Genomic DNA, 21876 nt, shown 5'->3' on the forward strand with positions numbered 1-21876 from the left:
AGAGAGAGAGAGAGGGAGAAAGAAGAAGAGTAGAAACGGTTTAAACGTCAATGCAAGTGCATGAGTCCTTGCCAGTCCACAGAGCGACGCCAAGGATCTCACACTTTCATTAAGCTTCACCCCCGAGGATCTACACTGACATCGATGACTAGATATGATCTGCCCAATTCTTAGTCACACTGTTGCAGGCTGAGCAGGAATTTCATACACAGTTTTTCGTGGATGGTAATGCGGCATATTCCCATCTATGGATTTCCCATATTCAAGTGATTTGACTCAAACCCGGGAAAGGTAAAAAGGCAGGCTGGTTTCGACGGTGCCCAGGTGTAGCACTTCAACCTGCGTTGGACATGGGACCGTGCCTTAGCTTTGGGGGATATAGTGCCGGAGGAATAGTGTTTTCCTGAAGGAAAGCTGTATTCGGAATTAAGCGGGAAGCTGAGGGTCTGCGCGCCAGAAAGATGCGTACCAACCACCGCTTCATCCTGCTTCTCCTAAACGGAACAGCGTGCTTGGTAAGCAAGAAGGGGGCAGTGGTGCCCACTAATGTTAAAAAGTTACAGTGGTCGTATTGTGTGTCTGTCGATATTATAGTTAATGTTCATTCACCACAATCGTTACCTTTCCGTTTAAATGCCATTCACATGCACAGTGATCAGTAGGCGGAATGAATCCTGCGCACGAGTTCGGACGGGCACCGGACGCAGGTAAGGTTCTTGCACCCAGAGTAGAGACCTGCGTAATAACGTACAGTGCCCCATAGCGAGCAGTGCCATGGTTCGTATGCTGCGCCCGTGCGCCGGTAGACGCAGTTCCCGTGCGCTATGTGTCCCCAATCTCCATAGGCATATGGTATTACCACATGGCTTTTTAGTGCCGAAATTAAAAAGAATGAAAGAAGACTCATTCAATACTTCATGTGGATAAAATACTGTTGTACTTCTAAGCAATTTAACAACTAATGTACAAAGTAGCCTAACAAAGACGAATAAAAAATCCAAAATGTGAGACGCACCTACCGCTCTGTACACAATGAGACATGTCTCTCATACAAGTATAGCTCTAGTTTGCGAATACAGATGTAACACCCTTAGCCTACGGAGGTGGGCCAGTAAAATGGAAAGATCTGCCTAAAAGAACGGGAGTTTTATGCAAACTATTACAACCATTTTTATATGCCTAGTGTTACATATTTTGACTACAAAACAATAAAGCCGTTTCAGACCACCAGTGTACTGTATGATAGTGTGGGTAGTGCACCTAGCTGTTAAACGTGGATTTATGTCCTCAAGCTAAAATATTGCCATGCCCACTTTTAGCCAGGATGATTAGAGAGTATTACGCATATGACAATCACAGCCTAAACATTATATCTTTTTTGGTCAGTCCCTCTGTTTAATAAACAACAAAAAAAGGATTGATTCAATGCATTTTCAAATATATAACTTTCATACATTATCCTATGATATTAAGTCTCTCGAGTGGCTATGGCCAAATTAGCAACATTTGGGGTGAAATGAGAAAAAAAAGAAAAAAAAGATGTGTAATGACGCCAGATCAATGTTGTCTGTGTTGTATTGTGTAGTATGCCACTCTTTCATGACTGACCTTGTGGATTTACAAAGTCGCACACAGTCTACTTTTTAAATAGCCTCGGGCCCTTCAGGTTAATTGCGTGGGCTTATAGCCTTGCTGAAGGTGAGTACTGTAACAGTAATGAACACGATTAAAAAAAAAGTAAGAAAGTTTAATAATCCAACAGCCTGCGTAAATTGTGGATAGATTGAAAACAACTATCACCGAAACTCAGTTAAATGTCATAGCCTACCCAATGTTATTAAGACAAATCTACCCGTTTTCAAATAGTCAAAACAATGACATTGAAGATGCAAAATTATCACAAACTGAAAAGATACATTAACAATCCAGGCTAGTCAATCATAGGCATATTGCACATTTGATAATGTGCACATTTGATAATGTGCATTTCAATTTCACGTCCTCCTTTCAAACGGTACTTGTGGATCGGATGGAGCATGTTTTGTGCTTCTAGGTGTGCATGTTCACTTCATTATAGTCAAACACACTCAACAGCAGCAGGATCGTGCTAATGATGTAATTAATTGAAGTGCGGTTTTTGGCCATTAGCTTATATCATGTCTGAAAAGTGTAAAACGCGCCTCAAGTTCCCCAGCGGGGATTCTTGGGTAATTCATGCGTGACATTGATAAATTATAGAGCAATTAATAAATAATCCAACTTTTTATTACACGATAGAGCCGTGATTAACAATCATAGTTCAGACATTAATATTCAGATTTAGCGGATTTCCAGTGTTTTTAGCGACATAATGTGAGCGCATATGTCTCGGGGGATAGCCTATAATGGAAATACAGTGAGAGTGTTTAATATAGGCCTATATGAGCACAAAGTGAGTCACTAAGTAGATTAATATGACGGATATTATGTTTCAAATGTTAATTACAATGCCCTGCATTTTGTATGGTGGTTATAAATAATATAAACCATCTCAATAGAGTGATTTGTAATTGACTGTTTATTTTTGGAGATGGTTTTAGCAATTTTTAATACATGATCAATAGTGCTGTGTATTTATTTGTTTTAATGGATTAACTGGCTTAAGTATATTCTGGTAGCCTATGTAGTCGAGGGTCTCTCAAACAATTCACTAAACGTTTGTATTCAGGCTTTTTACCCAACACTAGTGTTTCAACAAAGTCATTTTATTCACATAGGATGACAGAAAGAAATAAAAGAAGATAGATAGAATAAAATAGACAGATACACGCTACCTATAGGTACATGAGATTAATAATAACATAAGATAAATGAGAGAAATAAAGTATATAAAGTATAAAGAACCAGAGTGGTGAATAACAAGAGCACAGAGAGGATGGATAGAGAAAGACACACACACACACACACACACACACACACACACACACACACACACACACACACACACACACACACACACACACACACACACACACACACACACACACACACACACACACACACACACACACACACACACACACACACACACACACACACACACACACACCAGGGACTTCTGTGAGCTTATTTGTCATGGAGCACTGGTTGGAAATTTGCATTGTAACCAAACAGCAGGCATCACCAGTGATGGAGGAGCTGAACCTATAGTCAGGCGCACGCACGCACGCACACACACACACACACACTTATAGCCACACAATATGTTGATTTTGAGAAGAGACGTGTATAGAACAAAGCCCTGTAGACCTTAGGTTGTCTGGGCCCAGGTGGGGCTGAATTACCTTATGGTCTGTTCTTGCAAATTAAATAGAATGTACATAAAATTATTACATACTGAATGGATATCTGCAGACTTCTGCTTTCTGATCTAGAGAACTACAGTATCTATTTACTCTGTATACTGTGTAATGTGCTGTTTTATAATAAACAGTAATATATCATATGCCATTTAGCAGACACTACAGACTTACAATACATTGTGTGCATCCATGTTTTGTATATGGTCCCAGTGGGAATTATAACCTCAGCTGCTACTGTAGTGCAGGGGAGGCTGGTGGAGGTAGAAATCGGAGAACAGGCTCGTTGTAATGCACTGTTATTTTACTAGGGTTGTCTAGTGTAGTATGAAAATCTGAAAGCATGACATAAGTGCCACCTTTCAGGTGAGGTAAGCAATAGATCCATTAACAGGCACTGTATTCACAACTGAATAACCAAAATTAATTAATATTTCAACTTCATTAAACTAAGCTATTATCAAATGTTTGTCTCCAGAGGCATGAGGTGTTCTCCAGGGTTTAGAGTGTTATGTAAGGTTAAGACTACAAGACTTAAGACTACAAGACTAGAAGATAATTGTAACCACATGGGACTCCTTTTCCCAGTTCTATTTCAGTCGACTCAGTTCGACATCTCATTATGGGATATACACTCCTGCGTTCCCTATTCACTGAAACCCTATTCAATCACGCCTGGAACAGGCCGGGAGCACTTTGCATGGCTGACCCCGCCTAGCCCAGCCTATAAAGTCTATTGCATTGCGCACCCATTTAATTCTTTTCACTCTTCACTTGCTTATTCGCAAGCAAACTAAGTCCATGAAGGATGAACTGAACTGATGGGCTTGCCAACAAGTGATTTAAGTAGTCACTAGCCTAGCTATTTTCTCTCAAGCTCTTTGGGTGCCTTCTGAGTTGTGTTGCTAGCTGGTGGGTTAGCCTTCTTTCAAATACCTCTTTTACTACACTAGGTGAAAGAAAGAGTCTGGCTTTGTTAACACTTGGTCATAGCATAACTAGTCTACAGTACACCACCATTAGCTTGCTCCACCCCCTACCTTGATATTAGCCTGGTTCACTAGCGTTCACCACACCATTGAGGTTATAGGGTAGATTTAGAGCCAAGTTCTCTGAGAGTGTTTCGTGGGCGGATAGACTACTGGATGAGGAAGCTGCTGAGCGTGGAGCTCCCCAGCATTTCTCCTCTCTCAGCGAGAGTTTATTCGACCCAACAAATGCTTTACCATGGAAGTGTATTTCCATATCGGAGTGTGTCCTGCACACAGGAGATATTTGAGGTTCGCCTTCCAGGGATTGACTTACAAACTTCTAACCGTACCATTCTGTCTGTCTCTGGCCCCACAGACATTCACAAAGTGTGCCAAAGCAGCCCTAGCCTCCCTTCAGGACAAAAGCCTGAGGGTCCTCACTTACGATTGCTTGATATGTGCGAAAACCTTAGATCAGGCAGCAAGTGGAGGCTGTTTGAGGGTTTGTGTGAGAGCCTTTTCTGTGCTCCATCTCCACAGCCCTCTCCTTGTGACAGGACCTGTTTGAACAAGGCTACCTGGCTGCCGTCTCTGCATGCCATGTTGGTTTGGGTGAAACGACTACAGGGGCATACCCCATTGTGCGTCGTTTGAAGAAAGCAGTGCACTGCATCGGTTCGGTTTCCAGGCCACATGTTACATCTTGGGACTTGTCGCCAGTTCTCTATGCTCTTACATGCGCTCGATTTGAGCCTTTGGAGACCGTAAACATTAAGACTTTGTCTTATAAGATGGCTGTTCTGCTAGTGACCTCCATGCTCACTCAGTTCATCCTTCATGGACTTAGTTTGCTCCTGGCAACTTAAGGGTTACGATATGTCCTAACGCTACATTCATTCCCAAAGTCATGTCTTTGACTCATATTTCTTAGATACCCGGCCCTCCCTTCAGGGTCATCGAACTTGTCCACCAAGATTTATCCCTCACGAAGCAGGAACCCCAGCCTGCTCTGTTAAAACAACAACACATCGAAAACATTCCAAATTGAAACTGAGACACATACTGTACAGAATGTGTGATACAATAGCATGGTTGTCTCAGCAATAACACGAGTTGAATGCCCATGCAATGCAGTGCTGGTTCTTAAATTGTCGTAACACACACAAGCTGAGCATTTGATTTATTTGTTCCTTTAACCGTTCTTCACCCAGCTTAGTTTTAATAAGATAAGATCATTTTTTACAAGAGAGACCAGTCAGCAGTGTCACAGAGGTTGCAAATACTACAGTACATGCCTGTGGCCTCAGTTATTGTCCCTTACTGTCCCCTGTGCCCACAATCCCCCTATCACCATTGACCAGAATACATTTTTGTAACCGACCCCAGAGTGTCTGTTGGCTGCAGAGAGGCAAGCTCTATAGTGAATAAGAGGAGCTTTAAGAGACAGATAGAAGAGCCAGTCGTGTTATTACGGATAGGCTCTGTGGCTTCCTGCTCAGGGTGTAAAACAGCTTGAGTTATGCGCAGGCACGGCATGGACGGCCTTGGAGGTGCGCCTTCCCTCTGGCCACCCACAGAGGATCCCAGCCGAGCCTTAGCCCACAGGCCCCCAGCAGCCCCTGCTGCTTGCCTGACATACACCCGTATGAGACAGCAAAGATGCCAGAGACAGACTATGCTCTCTGACACATCACCAGCCTTTTATATTGAAGCACAGAGCTGTCTTGAGACAGGAAAAAAACACAAAAAGACACTGGGAGATAGAATGGGTCCTGGGTGAATGTTTGTTTGTTATTTTCCTGGGCAGCAGTGGAGGGACTTCACAATGTACAGTATATTCTTACCAGGGATGGCTGGTGGAGGCAGAAATCAGAGGACGAGCTCATTGATACCATTCCTCATTCCATTCCACGCATTACAATGAGCCCGTTTTCCGATTTCTATCTCCACCAGCCTCCACTGGTAGGAGTGTGTCTCATGTAGTGAGTGAGTTGCATGCATTGGATGGACTAACAGGGCTTCCCTGTGCAGATTGGTGATGAGACAGTGATGCTCTGCCATCGTAACAATGACACTACAGAAAAGCCACAGAGAACCCCACAAAAGCAATAAGCAATATCGAGGACACAGTTATGTGTTGACGATAATATGACAATTATTTATTCCTTGAGTATTTCAGTCAATAGCAGGCAGCATCCATTGTAATCCTTGGGGAATGGATTCAGCTCCTTTTCATATTTGTTTAGATATGATCGTCTGTAAATAAAGAGTCAACTCAAGCACAAACTGCTTTAGAAAGGGGACGCAGAATGTTGTCTACTGTAAATAAAATCTGGGTTGTTTGAGGAGAGGACATCTGTCACCATCTGTTACTCAGTTTTGGGGAAGCTACTCTGAACATCTATTTAAATTAATTACCAATTTAAAGAGAAATTAAACTACACCAGAGCTACCCATGAGAGTCAACCTAAACCTTGAGAGTCAACCTAATCTGTCAACCTAAAGCTACTAGATCACTACATACAAACTACTTTGTCCAACACACAACAGTCAGTTACTGATGGAGTCTGCATGACAGAAAGTGTGTGACTGAAACACTCTGAAATCACTGACAAAGAAAAAGAGATGAGCCGGAGCAAAGTGGGAAGACGGGAAGCAGTGAAGGAAGAAATATTAGGGATATTGGAAGTTCAAGGGCTGGAATAAGAGTTCAATTCCTATTTCTTTTTTGTTTTTGGGGGGGAAATCTAGTGAGTAGTGACTATAGCTCACTACACCGCTACATGGCAAAAATGTTATGAACACACCACTAACATTTTTATTTAGTTTAATTACCACCAATTTAGTTTGCAACATTAAAGAAAATGGAAGATAACTGATTTCAGTTTTTTTGGAGCTCTGCCCAAGCAAGGTATTTGATTGGTTTAATGTGTCGCGAGTGACATGTGTGACCAGGGCTTCTGCTGACCGCAATGAAGTAAGACTGGGTAGATATAAGAGTATCTTCACACCGACTACTCTTGTACTGTATGATGATCTACTAGTGTGTGTGTGTGTGTGTGTGTGTGTGTGTGTGTGTGTGTGTGTGTGTGTGTGTGTGCGTATGTGCGTGTGTGCATGCGTGCATGCGTGTGTGTGTGGGGTCCAAAGATATTGTTGCGATCAATTTAGCCAAAGTACCTGTGCTGAATGGTGGTGGTCTGAAGAGGATTTTCTCAGAAAAGCTTCTACCACAGACTGGATATGGGTTGTTGTTGAGCTGGAAGTATATATTTTTGTTCTGCTCAGATGAACACAGGACTGTATCGAGGTGGAATTTAATCTGAGTCTTCCTCTTCATATGAAGATTACAGCTGTGACACAATGATGTTTAGACACTGTTTGTTTGTGTTGATACTGGTACAGTGAGCACACTATGAATATTATTAATTCACCCAGACTGATTATTCCAAGAGCACTCCAGTAAGTTTAGCTCTAATTCCACTATTCATCACCAGCGAGAGGGAGTGTTGTCCTCTAGCACCCTGGTTCTCAGACAGGTGTGCATACAGGAGCAGAGCTTTAATCAGTTCTGTCCCATCACCCCCTGCTCTCTGCTCCCAGGAGGAACTCTCCCACACTGTCCCAAGCTATCGCGCTCCAGCGCGCACCACCACTGCCTTGTCGATATCTTATAATTTAAAAATTTGATAGCCAATTCAAAGCCAGGCAGCTCCCTCAGCATACCAAATGAACCCAGGTCCAGTGGGAATGCAGAACTGAACCTGTCGAGAATGAGTTTTTTTGGGGGGTTTTATAAAAAAAGGGGGGGGGAATGAAAAGAATGGCTCAATGTTGCGGGTCCGTCCACCCAGCACCGAGTTAAGCTCTGGTGACCCCTTTGAAGCCCACTTAAATTATTCATTAAGAGTCAAACGGCTTGTTTCTTGTGAAATTACCTTTCTCTCTCCCCCTCTTCCCTCCCCTTCACACTAGCCAGTGGAATCATTAGTTATAAGGGCACAGCCGCTCTACGATTTTAATCATGCAACAGAAGGAGAAGTCTCCTACAGTGAGCATATTAAGGTCTGGAATTGGGTGGAAGAAGAAAAGAAAAAAAACATAAAGCATCGGTGAACACTTTAGAAATCTGAGCAGGGGCTGGGGCCTTTAATTAAAAATTGATGTCATATTAGAGATGAAGACTTTAACTCAACAGCCAGAGGAAAGCCAAGTGCTTATTGAACCTGTCAACTCCCCAGGATACGCAAGCACACGTTCTCAACACCTGCTGTTTGGCTATATAGGCAATCTCTCCTTATACTCTATATATAAGGTGCCTGCCTACTGTGTCTGTGTTGAAAAGCTGAGGGGCGACATTTGAATACGTAAACTCTCTCATAAGTGCATTTCTGGATCACGATAATTCCTCGGTTGACTCACTGGTCTCTTAACACACTGACGCGGCTCTGAGACGGAACAGTTATTGGACAGATTTGAGCTAAGTTGCCCCCTGATCTCTGTTCTGTATTATAGCAATTCTGTACCATTGGCACAAGGGGAAGGGGGGGGTAGAATGGTGTACCTGTCACTTTAACCGGCTGATTATTGCCTGTGGAGCCTGTGGGCCTGTGTGGATCATTTCCTCTCTCATCCTCTCCTGTTCCTTTCTCCCCCCCCTGCTAGGCCTCGGGCCTGTACTCACTAACGCTCAATGAGTCACAATTACCAAGGCGACACAGCCGTAGCCCCCTCTGTGCTCTCCAACCATCTTACTGAGTCACACAGCACACATGACAGACGACAAAATCACCCCTGAACTACCACCCCCACCCCAGACGATGCCCGTCACACACACACACACACACCAGCATTTTGTAGCCCAGTTTAACAAAGCTTCACTAAGCACTGTGAAATCCACATAAACAGTAGTGTCCCACGTAATATAGCTCCTCCTGTGTTTGTTTAAAACAGGTGTATTTAGCTTCCATCAATTGTTACACTCTATAAGTCACCCCATAGGGCTCTATCCAGCCTTATAACAGGGCTGTAAATCTTGAGTTACTTTAGCCTCACATTTTCTTAATTGTCTCCACCCCATTTTCAACCTTCAGCGTGATGACTCAACGGCTGTTTTCCAAGTGTTTTTCCAGGCTGTTTGCCATCTGCTACAATGCTGAGACTCTCATCCCCTTTTGCTTTATTACCTCAGTAATCATCCATTTAGCCCATTCTAACATTTGTTTCAGACACTTCTGCTGTGCGCTGAATGACACCTGCAAAGCCCCCAGCAGCTATAGACACTTCAATCCTATGTTTAACAGCAGCACAAGCCTTACCTAATCTTTGCACAGACTTCCTGTCTGTCCCTCTGACCCTGAATACATCATTCTCCTATTCAGCACCTCAAACCAACATGCCTCAGTGAAATTGAATAACAGCGGGCCAATTTGGTGTGTGTTGCTCGGCTCGGCTTGTTGTTGGCAATGACTGTGACTGAGTCACACTGGGTAAGAGTGCGTGTGTGTGAGATTACCAGGATGTAAGCGTAAGGGACAGCTTCACAGAGATTCCTAGTGGCATACTCACAGCCCTGGAGGGCACTTTGTAGGGCTCTGGAGATGCTCTTTAGTGCCACCTAGGGAGCCAGGCGGTGTGCTTCTCTCTGCCCAGCAGGTACAGTCCGATAGAAGCAGAGAAGTCAAACACAAACTGGCACTTCACTTGGAATGAGGGGGGGAGTAGAGAATGTGTGTCATCACAGCCATATCGCCTGGCACGAACTCCCCAGCAAAAAAAAAAAAAAGAGGCGTCTGAATAGATTAAAATCAATATGTCTACGGCTGCCTTTTTTTCATTATTAATGAGTGAGGGATTCTCAGGGACGATATCAAAAATATCAGATTTAGAATTTAAGTGGCAGAATTGCTTGTCTGGGCTGCTGATGTGTTGTTGTCTGAGCGAGGGTGAGCTACAGTCCCTGTGGTGAACATGACAGGTTGGAGCAGCAGTGTAAGGTAGCACCAGTCAGGAGGGGGGTGGGGAGGGGGGGTGGGGAGGGGGGGGCTCCTCTCCTCTAGCCTGACCCGACTGTGAGCCCAACAGTAGACCACAACCACATCAGGAAACCACTGAAGACTTTTGAAATGCGATCCACGTTTATAAAAGGAAATACATGTTTTAGAGAGACAGGCAATCAATATCAGAGGCTGTCTGCAATGCAAGTGAGCAAATCTGACTGAGCCTGAAAAACCTGCATAAGATAGAATAAGAATGAGTAGTAAGACTTAATAATCCTGACTAAGCCTGTATAAGGAAGCCCTGACAGTCAAGACAGTGGATGGATCAGAGCACAGACTGAGCCACATGCATTATGTATAATAGTAAAACCTCTGGAAAAACCCTGCCCTAGCAGAGGAAGCGTCCATGTACACACACACACACACACACAAATGCAAACACATACACATAAACAGTACACATACACATAAACAGTACACACACACACATACACGCGCATGTGCACACGCACACGCACACAAACACACACACGCACACTTTCGCCTCATTAATAGGCAACTGTTCACACACACTTTTCTCACTAATATACACACCCGTAGTATAATGTCACTAACACAAAGAGACACACCAACAGACCCACAAACACATCAACAAAGACACTCATATCCTCTCCACTGCTAGATCAAAAGGACAGAAAAGCATTCCAGGCTCCCACAGCTGAGAGTGCTTACCTGTTAATAGATCATTACCATCAAATAATTACCCATTATTCCTGCTCTCACACTCACATAGCCACTGCTGAGCAGAGCAGAGCACGACTACAGTATCTTATCTCCCACTCTCTGCCCTCTCCCCTCTTCACTCTTTCCCTCCCTCCTCTCCTCTCGTTTAACTGTTAAGATTTGACAGCTTTGTGTGTGTGCCAATACAGATTCTTTTTTAATTAAAACATTAAAAACCTTAATTGCACATTGAGGTTTATTCTCTTGCCCCCCCCCCCCCCCTTCCACCTCTACACATCCAGCGAATGCACCAAACCAATAATTGTTTCTCTACTCAGAGTTGGTCTATACGGCTTAAATCTCTACCTCAATCCCCCAGGCCTCTAAAGTAGATGGAGGTATATGAGTCTATGTCTATGTCCTGAAGCTCTCAGCAAGCTCTAAAGAATGGCAACCAAACATGAAGGAACATCAGCTTTTCGCCTGAATAAACAAAACAGTCTATATACTGTTCCTCCAAAAACTCAAACATCCACTTATGTGTGTGCAACATTGATAGAATGTCACTGTTGCCACTAGTTGTGGTAGGAGTGTTAAATTAGGTATTGATTAAACCTTTAATTTGTTTTTTGTCTTGGTTTCTTTCTCACTTGCTAATAACTTTCCTCTTTCATTCCCTTGTCTGTCTCTCTCTCTTTCTCTCCCCCCCTCCTCTCTCTCTCCCACTCTCATTCTCTCCTTTTCTTTTCTCTCTCTCTCTCTCTGTCTCACCATCTCTTTCTCTCTCTCTCTTTCTCTCTCTCTCGCTCTGTCTCACCATCTCTTTATCTCTCTCTCTTTCTCTCTCTCTCTCTCTCCAGCTGGCCCTGGGTCAAGAAGACGACTCTCCAAGGCCCAAAAGCTCCTCAGACGAATCACCCAAGACAGTGGGTCTCTTGGGCGGGCAGACGCCCGTCTCCCCCCTGAGTCGCTGGATGCTCCACAGCAAGAGCCGGGCAGCCAATGCCACCTCCCTGGAGCTGCCCTACCGCTCGCCCGTGCCCTTCAACAAGCAGGAGTTCTGGGAGATGTTGGGCAGTGACCTGCTCAAGCCAGATACCTCCACAAGCTCCCGTGTCAAACGTCGGCCCATCGTCAAGACTGGCAAGTTCAAGAAGATGTTTGGCTGGGGAGACTTCTACTCCAACATCAAGACTGTGCGCCTCAACCTGCTGATCACCGGCAAGATCGTGGACCATGGGAACGGCACGTTCAGTGTCTACTTCCGCCATAACTCCACGGGCCAGGGGAACATCTCCGTCAGCCTGGTCCCGCCGGTCAAGGCCGTGGAGTTTGATCTGGAGCGTCAGAGCGTGGTCTATCCCAAGGACTCCAAGATCTTCAACTGCCGCGTGGACTATGAGAAGGTGGACCGCAGCAAACGCACCTCGCTGTGCAGCTTTGACCCGTCCAAGACCTGCTACCAGGAGCAGACGCAGAGCCACGTCTCCTGGATCTGCTCCAAGCCCTTCAAGGTCATCTGTATCTACATCTCCTTCTACAGCACGGACTACCGCCTGGTCCAGAAGGTCTGCCCGGACTACAACTACCACAACGAGATGCCCTATCTGCCTTCGGGCTAGAGGGGGAGTCAGAGGATGGGGGAGAGGGGAGAGGACTGTGAGGACGGGGGGAGAGGGGACTGTGAAGGAGTGACTGTACAGGGTGAGGTGGCATCAGAGCTGGAAATCGGAGCTGGAAGAATGATATATATCATGATATATTTTTTCCGTACTACCTTTGTGGAAGCACTTGGCAAACCTTCAATGTAGCTTGACTACTGTAACTTGTAAAAACGTATATATGCAAAACACACAGTATGCACACGATGAGGCATTTCGAGTGCTTGATTGAAGCATTCATCGACAGGAATGGTGTTATCTGTCATAGACTGCCATCATGCACATAGTTACCTCAACTCAAACACAAAAACATCACCTCCCTCTGTCATAGTAGTGATCAGAAAACACCTATAGACATCTCTGAACGGTACATGATTGCACACTTTCATTCAGGTGATAACGATCTAGACTCTCAGTACCTCTACCATCTCCTTATCCCCCATCCCCATGGGATATCCCACCCAAGATATGTTACCGCACAATGTTTATTTTTAAGTTATGACAGCCTATCAAATCTAATCTCTCTATATCCTTGAATTATGTCACCTCCATGACAGTAAGAGAGGAGACGGTCGGGGAGTAAAGAGGTAGGGAGAGAGAGAAAAAGAGAGAAAGAGAAAGAAAAAAAAGCAATTGCTTGAAAAGATACAGGGCAGGGCCTAAGACAAGTTTAACGTGAGAGAAATAACTAGATTCTGCATGGAGATAGGCATTTGCCCCTCCACATATGAGAGAGAGAGGAATGAGAGATTCAGAGGGCTCTTTTAATTAAAGTGGAGGGGAGGGAGGGAGATGTAGAGTATGCAGCTCCTTCTATTGTCCCCTCTGTATGAAAAAGATTCCATTTTGTTGTCGTCAGGATTCCTGATTTCACGCTTTGATAACTTTGGCTGTGTGTGGGAGATTACTCTCTCCTTACAAACGCAGTGTGTTCACTAGTCTGCCGGTTATCTAGAATAAATGAAAATATTATCATAATAATTACATATAATTTAATCTCTTTCAGAACTAATTAAGGCTTCAGCGAGAGGGCGAGATGTATTCCTCGAAATCTAATTCCTCGTTAGGGGCATCGTGACGTACACAGTGTTCTTGAGCAGTGCTCTTATATAGCAGCCAGCAGCCAAAGCTTACCCCTGAGTTAACCGCTCTCATAAAGATAAATTGCCACTGGCTGGCCGATCTAATGTTCATTTCACACAACACAACAACAACAACATTGGTATGGAGGACACAATGTATCTCTAGTAGGACAGATAATGATCTAGCTACTTAGCAAGTGCTTATTGGATGTGTTCATAGCATCTTTATCATGTGACAGACTTTTGTGACAGTTAATTGATGACAAGCAATTCATGTTCCAATGGCAAGTTGTCCTTGACTGTACGCTGTATGAGGATCTCATCATGATTTCCTTTTGCATAGCCTCCTGGTTGTAGTTATTGTAGCTATTGATTGTAGCTAATGTGGTGTCATCTCAGCGACTACTCTATGTAGAGATCAGAGTCCTGGGAGGCTGTGTGTGAACTGGTCCAAGCCTTTACAGGGAAGGCCCAGCAGGAAAAACTCACCTTAAAGTCACCCTCCTGCAGGGGGGTACTGTACCATTAGGCCCGGCACGAATGGGTCGCTTCGGCTGTGTCATTTTGCAAGTGGAAAGAAAGAATAATCAGGAGAAAACAGACTCACAGGGCTATATTTAGTAACTGAGACCAGTAGACATCAAAGCGTCTCAGTTTTTAATTTACTGTTAAAGAGGGGGGTAGCTCCTCTCTCTATGGGGCCATAACCAAAACAGCTCTGGCCCAGAGTTGGACCTGGCACACTATTAGAACAGCCCTGCAGGGGCCAGACGGGAACATTACCCCACTATCATCACAAAGACTAAATTATCCTTTAAGATATCATTGTTTATTGAGCCGCATAAGCACCATCTACACTTCAGACTTCTCATACCGCTGATTAATTGTAAACACATTTTTAACACAATATGCACGGATTTGGCCTTGGTTCTCCCTTGTTGACAACATGCTTGTTTGATGCTGAAAATTGATCTGTCTGGCTCCTTGTGAAGAAGAGTCTCACTGTCACACCTCACACTGTCTGCGTTTACATACACACTAATAATCTATTATTAGTCCAAATGACAAATAGCTCATTCTGAATTTAAGAGCCCACATGTAAACAAACACATTTATGACTACAATAATCTGAAGGACCAATTCTGAATGTTATTTTGAATAGGGGGGGTGGTGTACTCCTTTCATAATCTGTTTGTTTGGTGGATATTAGGCACACATTAGGCATGTAAACACCTCATTAGCATAAGTCATGCATACTTCAGGCACACGCTCATTCACTTGTGGTAGCTTTACTGTTGACTTCTGTTGAGCTATCAGGACGTCTTGGGGGCCAGTCTATAATATTAGTTTTTTCTTTTGATTGATTGATTATTTGCACACACACACAATAACAAATGAAAGGCAAATGAAAAATTAAGAGTCAGGTTAAGAAACCCTGTAGGGCTTGTCGAGAAGTAATCAAATAATAAGTGTACAGTAAACATGTTGTCCCCCCACGACGGATGTAGCGCCTTTCTATAAAAGGAGAGGGATGGAGAAACCTGTGAATGAAGGAAGACCTTTATTCATAAACCTCTTACTATGACACTCTGGTTGTCTCTGTTTTACAGTGCTGTGTCCTCGATTTCATCTGTGGGGGACAATAATAATATTAACCAAAACGAAGTACAGTTATTTGTGGCTAGTCTAAAATGTGCATAATGTGCAACGTCAAAGAATGATGTACAGAGATGGCATAAAACAGCTGTATTATAAGGATTCAATACTTTCTATAATTTGTTTCAAACGCTAGCTCCCGTCTTCTAGCCAAGCATCCTGAACAATCCGTTTTGAGAGCCTTGAAGGAAAGGTGTTGTATAGGACATTACGCCACTAAATAGCAACAGCTTACCGTATGTCTAAACCTCTTAGAGAAAATACCCCTCATGTACATGACAATGTACTATTATGGTATGCATGCAAACATTCAGACTAGAGATTTGAAATGCATTTCATGACAAAGCTAGGATAATTCACTGTCTTATAGTAAACTGCTTCAACCAGTGCCTGCCAAGAAGGTCCCTCTCCCTCCCAGTGCTGGCATGAATAACCTCATGTCTTAATTTGTAATGTAGGGATTGACTGTACCGACCAGTGTGCAGACCACTGCCATTGTCCTAAACTCATTCCTCTCCTCCTCCTACTCCTCTTTGCCATGTTGGTCCCCTTGTCTTTTCCCCTAGTCATTCTCAACTTGTCCAACAACAGCTTTCGTATTGACACAGTTCTGTCTTCTTCATGGCTGGCTACCCTCACTCTCCACCATTCCCCCTGTCCAGGCTACCTCCCCTGCCCTGGTGCTGAACCCCGCTGTGGGCAGGCCCTCATTGCTCACCCGCCCCCCTGAGTCCAGCTCTAGGCTGATCTGGCTAAGCTCTTTCGGCTTAACAGTGAGGCCAACTGAACGCTCACAGTGAAAACAATCTCTCTCTCTCTCTCTTTCTCTATCGCTCACTCTAACACATGCACGCACGCACACACACATACACACACACACACACACACACACACACACACACACACACTTCTCTGTCCAGACAGGCTGGTATGGGTGCTCCTTTCCTCTCTGTTCAAATCATCTTACAGCAGCCTCCTCACCGTCAGATCAATAAGACATGGAAACATCCTGAAGAGCCTGACCCAGTTACGCCGTAATGACCTCTTGACCCTCACCCTCCCCTCCAGAAAACATCTGGGCACACCTTTTGGAGTAAATATGGAATATAGAGCCTTGATGTGGAGCCCCAACCCCTCCTACAGTACCAACCTAGAAAAGGAACAGAGGCACTGTCTAGACTGACTCCTGGGACTTGGCCCCTTGCTTTGATCCTCACCCCATCCTCTCAACCTAACAGCAATACTCAAACTGAGACTTCATGACTTGTTAAAGAGAGGGTGGATGTTGTAATAAGAACCGTAGGATGGTGCATTGTTGTTATGGCGACAGCCTTATTGTTGCCCGCCCAATCAAGTGCCAACAGACATGTGGACACTTGGCCTTAAAGAGGCCACGAGATAAAGCTGGTCCGCTCAGCACAGAATAGTAACAGAACTGACTGTCAGATATCTATATATAAAAAACAAAAACGTCCTCGGACCTGAATAAAGTTGTATTTAAATGTGGGTCATGCAATGGAGTTTGTCTGTTTTATCTTTTGGTTTTAACATTGTTTTGTTTCAGTGTTGATATAGTGTAAGGATGATATGATGGCATTTATTGTGGTTCCCGACATTCTATAAAATCAATAAAGTACATGAAAGTACTTATGTTCAATTGTAGAGAAACAGGCTCCAGTCTTATACCTTGTTTTGCTTGACAGATTCATTATGAGGCAGAAAATGTCAACATTGCTGAAGTCTTTATCGAGGCTTATTTGCATACCCATATTGTGCCAATGGCAAAGAAAAGATGTGACAAAAATATGTGCTAATGGCCCATACAGAGGCACGAAGAGAGGGACAAAAAGAAAGAGAATAAAGAAAGAGAAAGAGGGGATGAGGGAGAAAGGGGAAGAAATGTTTCAACGAGGATGATGCATGCACACAACGCCTCCTGTAATTAGCCTCTTTCTTTTTCTTTTCCTCTTCCTTTTTTTCATTTGCAACTTTTCTTCTCTCCTTTCGTTTTAAGATGTAATTGACATCAAATCCGTTCGGCTCCTTAATTAAATCCCAGACAACTGTTAACGAGGAGATGAGTTCAAACATTCAGCTCACTACATCCCTTTAAACAAGATCGATTACGGCATGGCTGGTGGCGCACCCAACCCCTCCATCCCCCACTCCGGCTGCCGACGCACTCTTGTTCCCATAAAAGCACTGCCTGCCTCAGGATAACCTTGCTGGAAATGATGAAAGGAAAGGGAAAAAGTCAACAACATAGAAAAAGAATAGAAATCTAATTTGGAAGGCAGGGTTCTTCTGAATGTGAAATGTGTAAGGCAGCTGGGGAGGAGAAACGAAGTGAGGGTTATATGTAACAAGCTGGGGGTGGAGAGTAAAACGGACATCAGTGTTGTTATTGCAGCGACTCGGGTGTTTGGCTCTCTGGGAAGAGAAAACAATTTAACAGTATGAGCGTCTTGTTGGGTAAGGGGCGTTTCGGCATGAGTAATGGGGAGCAGGACGATAGTCAATTGAGAAAATAACTAGTGATGGCATGAGGAGGCGGGAGAAGGCGTGCAAATCTAAAAGTGATAAATAGACATACACAGAAATAACCTTGAGGTATGAAAATGTGTGTCCGAAGGACTAGACCAGGGATGTTGCGAGGGAGAGGGAGAGGGAGAGGGAGGGAGAGAGGGAGGGAGAGAGAGAGGGAGGGAGAGAGTTAGAGCAGACATCCCCTCACTTGCTGATGTGATTCAGAAGCCACAGTGTACCCACAAACCCCCAATGGATTGAACTAGATAATCCAATTGTGGAATAATAACAACCAATCATTTGCTACAAGAGGACACTCTACCCACCCACTGACGAGAGCAATACTGGGGTAACTCACTCTGCTGTGGTGCTCTGCAATATCACACCCCATAGGGGTATCTATTACCCCAATACCTCACCTACCAGGGTTTCATTTCAGCCACTTCTGCCTCTCGTTTCACACTCTTCGGTTAGTTCTTATTACTGACACCATCATTCTGATGATGATCGGAGGTATATGTTCCGCATTTGGCCCTGTGAACCATCTCCACACCAGGTACGGTGGACACTAAGATCATAAGCCGTATGGAAACTGATTAGCTTGTGGTTACCTGGATACCAGCTCTGGCCGGAGGCTAGTTATTAGCATAACTGTGCTCAATGAATTCAAATGTTTTAAGTGTTTTTTATATTCCTGCTGTGTGTGTGTGTGTGTGTGTATGTATGTATGTATGTATGTATGTGTGTGTACTGGCAGGCCATGGTCATGGTGAGGGTCACGTTCTGCACACACACACACGTTATAAGTGGTTTCATGCTCCAGCATTCTAATGGTCTCTCTGAGCCACAATGCCAATCATGCAGAGTGGGGTTTGGCGTCGTGTGCAAGCCCTGCATGTGTAGGCTATCAGGGTCCCTATAGCGTCAGCCTAGGTGTTTGTTAGCCCTGCATGTGTAGGCTATCAGGGTCCCTATAGCGTCAGGCTAGGTGTTTGTTAGCCCTGCATGTGTAGGCTACCTGGGTCCCTGTAGTGTCAGCCTAGGTGTTTGTTAGCCCTGCATGTGTAGGCTACCAGAGGCCCTGGCAGCTGGTTCATATCAGGGAAGGACAAACAGGCTTAGCTCCTCAACCTCAGCCGGAGCCCCCAGCTCCATATTCATGCCCCCCTAATGAAACACTAAGCCCACAATCTACAACTCACTGTTTACACAGATGGTGTAGTGGCTGTTGTGCTTTTGGCTGTTGGCAGAGGACTCAATAGCACGACTCGGAGACGATCCGATTTTCCTGGAATTGAAGCGCAGTGTGCACAGTGTCGGAGCCGGCTGAGTCTATAGTCTGGCCAGTTCGTACTGTAGTGGCTGTTGTACTTAGGCAGAGGACTCAATTGCATGACTCGGAGACACAAACTTAAATCTAAAAGAATAGTCTTTACTTTCAAAAAAGGATCGGTACACTGGTAGGCAGTCAATGGGTAAAACAGATAAACCAGTAGGGGTTGGCAAAGCAGAGTTCGGTAACAGGTAATCAATCAGAATGCAGGCATATAATCCATCAGGGAGATAGCAACAGGGAACATCAGGAAAACAAGCGAAGATCAAAAACCGGGAAAACAAAAACACTAGATTGGTGGTAAGCTTGACACAAGGGACAAAGACAAACTGCCACAGAGACAGGGGAACACGCAGACCAAATACACACGGAAGGATGTCTCGTGTTCTGGGACACGAGACACCGAAGGCAGCTCTCCAAAGCAAAGCCCAAAAAACGCTGTACTAACTTGCTACTGGTTGGCGTGGGCTACTCAGCAACCGCACTAACCTTGGCAGGATCCATTTGAATGTTATCCTCCGAGATGATGAATCCAAGGAAAGCAACGGTGGATGCATGGAACACTTCTCTGCTTTCACAAAGAGTTGGTTTTCGAGGAGGCGCTGGAGAACCTGGTGAACATGCTGGACATGAGTCTCCTCGTCCAGGGAGAAGATGAGGATATCATCTAGGTAAACAAAGACAAACTGGTTCAACATATCTCGGAGAACATCATTTACCAGAACCTGAAACACAGCTGGAGCATTAGTGAGTCCAAAAGGCATAACCAGGTATTCATAGTGGCCACTAGGAGTATTGAAGGCCATCTTCCACTCATCCCCCTCCTTTATCCTAACTAAATGATAGGCATTTCGGAGATCAAGCTCAGTGAAGCTCTTAGCCCCTTGTAAAAGTTCAAAAGCAGACATGATAAGAGGGAGCAGGTACCTGTTCTTTATGGTAATATTATTCAGGCCTCAATAGTCGATGCAGGGGCGAAGCGCCTTATCCTTCTTGTCAACGAAGAAGAAGCCAGCCCCAGCAGGAGAAGAGGATGGGCGAATGATACCAGCAGCAAGGGAAGAGTCAATGTATTCCCTCATAGCATCCCTCTCAGGGGCCAATAAGGAATAGAGGCGTCCTCTGGGAGGAGAAGTTCCTGTTCCTAGGAACAAGTCTATAGCGCAGTCGTAGGACCGATGAGGAGGCCGAGAGGTAGCACAAGTCTTATTGAATACCTCTTTGAGGTCGAGGTAACAGGAGGGAACACCAGAAAGATCCAGGAAGTCGGAATCCAATGAAACCAGGAGGCATGAGGAGACAGGAGACCCAGGAGGCGCTGGAGGCTCTGGAGGGGGAGGAGATACAGAGACCAGAGGTCGAGGAGACACTGAAGCAGGACCAGACGGAAAGCAGGAGAGTGAACATCCATTGCCCCAACCTGTAACCTCCCTAGTGGACCAGTCTATGTGAGGGTTATGATTGGCGAGCCAGGGATAGCCCATGATGAGAGGCTGTAAAGGAAGCTTAAGAATTCTGTGTGGTTATTGGCGATGATTAGTTGAATCGGTTTTGTGCGGTGAGTGACTCTGCACAATAGGTGACCATCAAGAGCGTTGGTCTCTAATGGCTTGGGCAAAGGAACAACGTCAAGACCAAGTATTTTAGCAAACCTCCAATCCATAAAACTCTCATCAGCTCCGGAGTCCACCAACACAGGATGATTGAGAGTCTGAGATTAAGTAATTAGTCAAGCAGGAGTGAAACAACGAGAGGGATTGGCAGAAGAAACAGTTTGGCACAGTAGATACATTTGCCCTCCTTTATACAGTGCTGACGTTCCTCGAGAGTGAGCCTGGCTCTCCCCAACTGCATGGGATCCGAAGCAGTAGGGGACACTGGTGCATCGGCCACCAGATGGAACCGTTGGGGAGGACGCCACGAAGGTGAGCGATCGGCAGTGAACTGATCCCTCAAGCCGGGCAAAGAAATCACAGCCCTGGATCTCTTCCTCTCCTGAAGACGACTGTCGATTCTAATGGCTAGAGCAAAAAGAGAATCCAGGTCGGGGGGAAGCTCAAGAAGAGCCGACTGGTCCTTGATGGGATCGGAGAGCCCATAAAGAAAAGCGTCAAACAGAGCGGAGGGGTTCCACTGGCCCTGCCGGTAAGATGGGTTATGATTTAAGTCACCTTGGCTCGTTCCGTCTGGAATGACGCCTGTAGCTCGAAGTGCAGCCCACACTGGACCAGGAATGCCCGACAGTTACCGGAGTCCCCGGAGAACCGCTCGGGTCTGGAGAGGTGAGGAGCCGGTGTTGGTGGTGTGAGCATGGGTGCAAGAACTGACACTGGAACAGGAGCGGGATCACGGGTCAGAACTGGTGCCAGGACTGGAGATGAAGTGACGAGAGGCTCGAGGCGCGCCACCAGCAACTAGATCTGATCAGCCAGTTGGCCAACCTGGCCGCCGATGGAAGCCTGGAGACCCTTGTGGCGTTCTGTCAGCCCAATCATCTCCTGGCAGGTAGAGGTGAGTAGATCGTTATGGTGACAAATCCGATTTTCCTGGGATTGAAGCGCAGTGTCGGAGCCGGCTGAGTCTATAG

The 21876-nt window shown here is 45.0% G+C and overlaps 1 protein-coding gene across 1 annotated transcript; it reads left to right on the plus strand.

Annotated features, from left to right (window-relative positions):
- Positions 1 to 455: 455 nt before the first annotated feature.
- On the plus strand, positions 456 to 12653 carry LOC310809105 (neurexophilin-1; the record flags this gene model as incomplete). The annotated part of the gene is made up of 2 exons (XM_083676260.1): positions 456 to 515; positions 11892 to 12653. Exons 1-2 carry the CDS (start codon positions 462 to 464, stop codon positions 12651 to 12653), a joined length of 816 nt encoding a protein of 271 aa, XP_083532386.1. The 5' UTR covers positions 456 to 461.
- Positions 12654 to 21876: the final 9223 nt, after the last annotated feature.

This window comes from Argentina silus (assembly GCF_951799395.1).
Source record: "Argentina silus genome assembly, chromosome: 9".
In the NCBI taxonomy this organism is placed as follows: domain Eukaryota; kingdom Metazoa; phylum Chordata; class Actinopteri; order Argentiniformes; family Argentinidae; genus Argentina; species Argentina silus.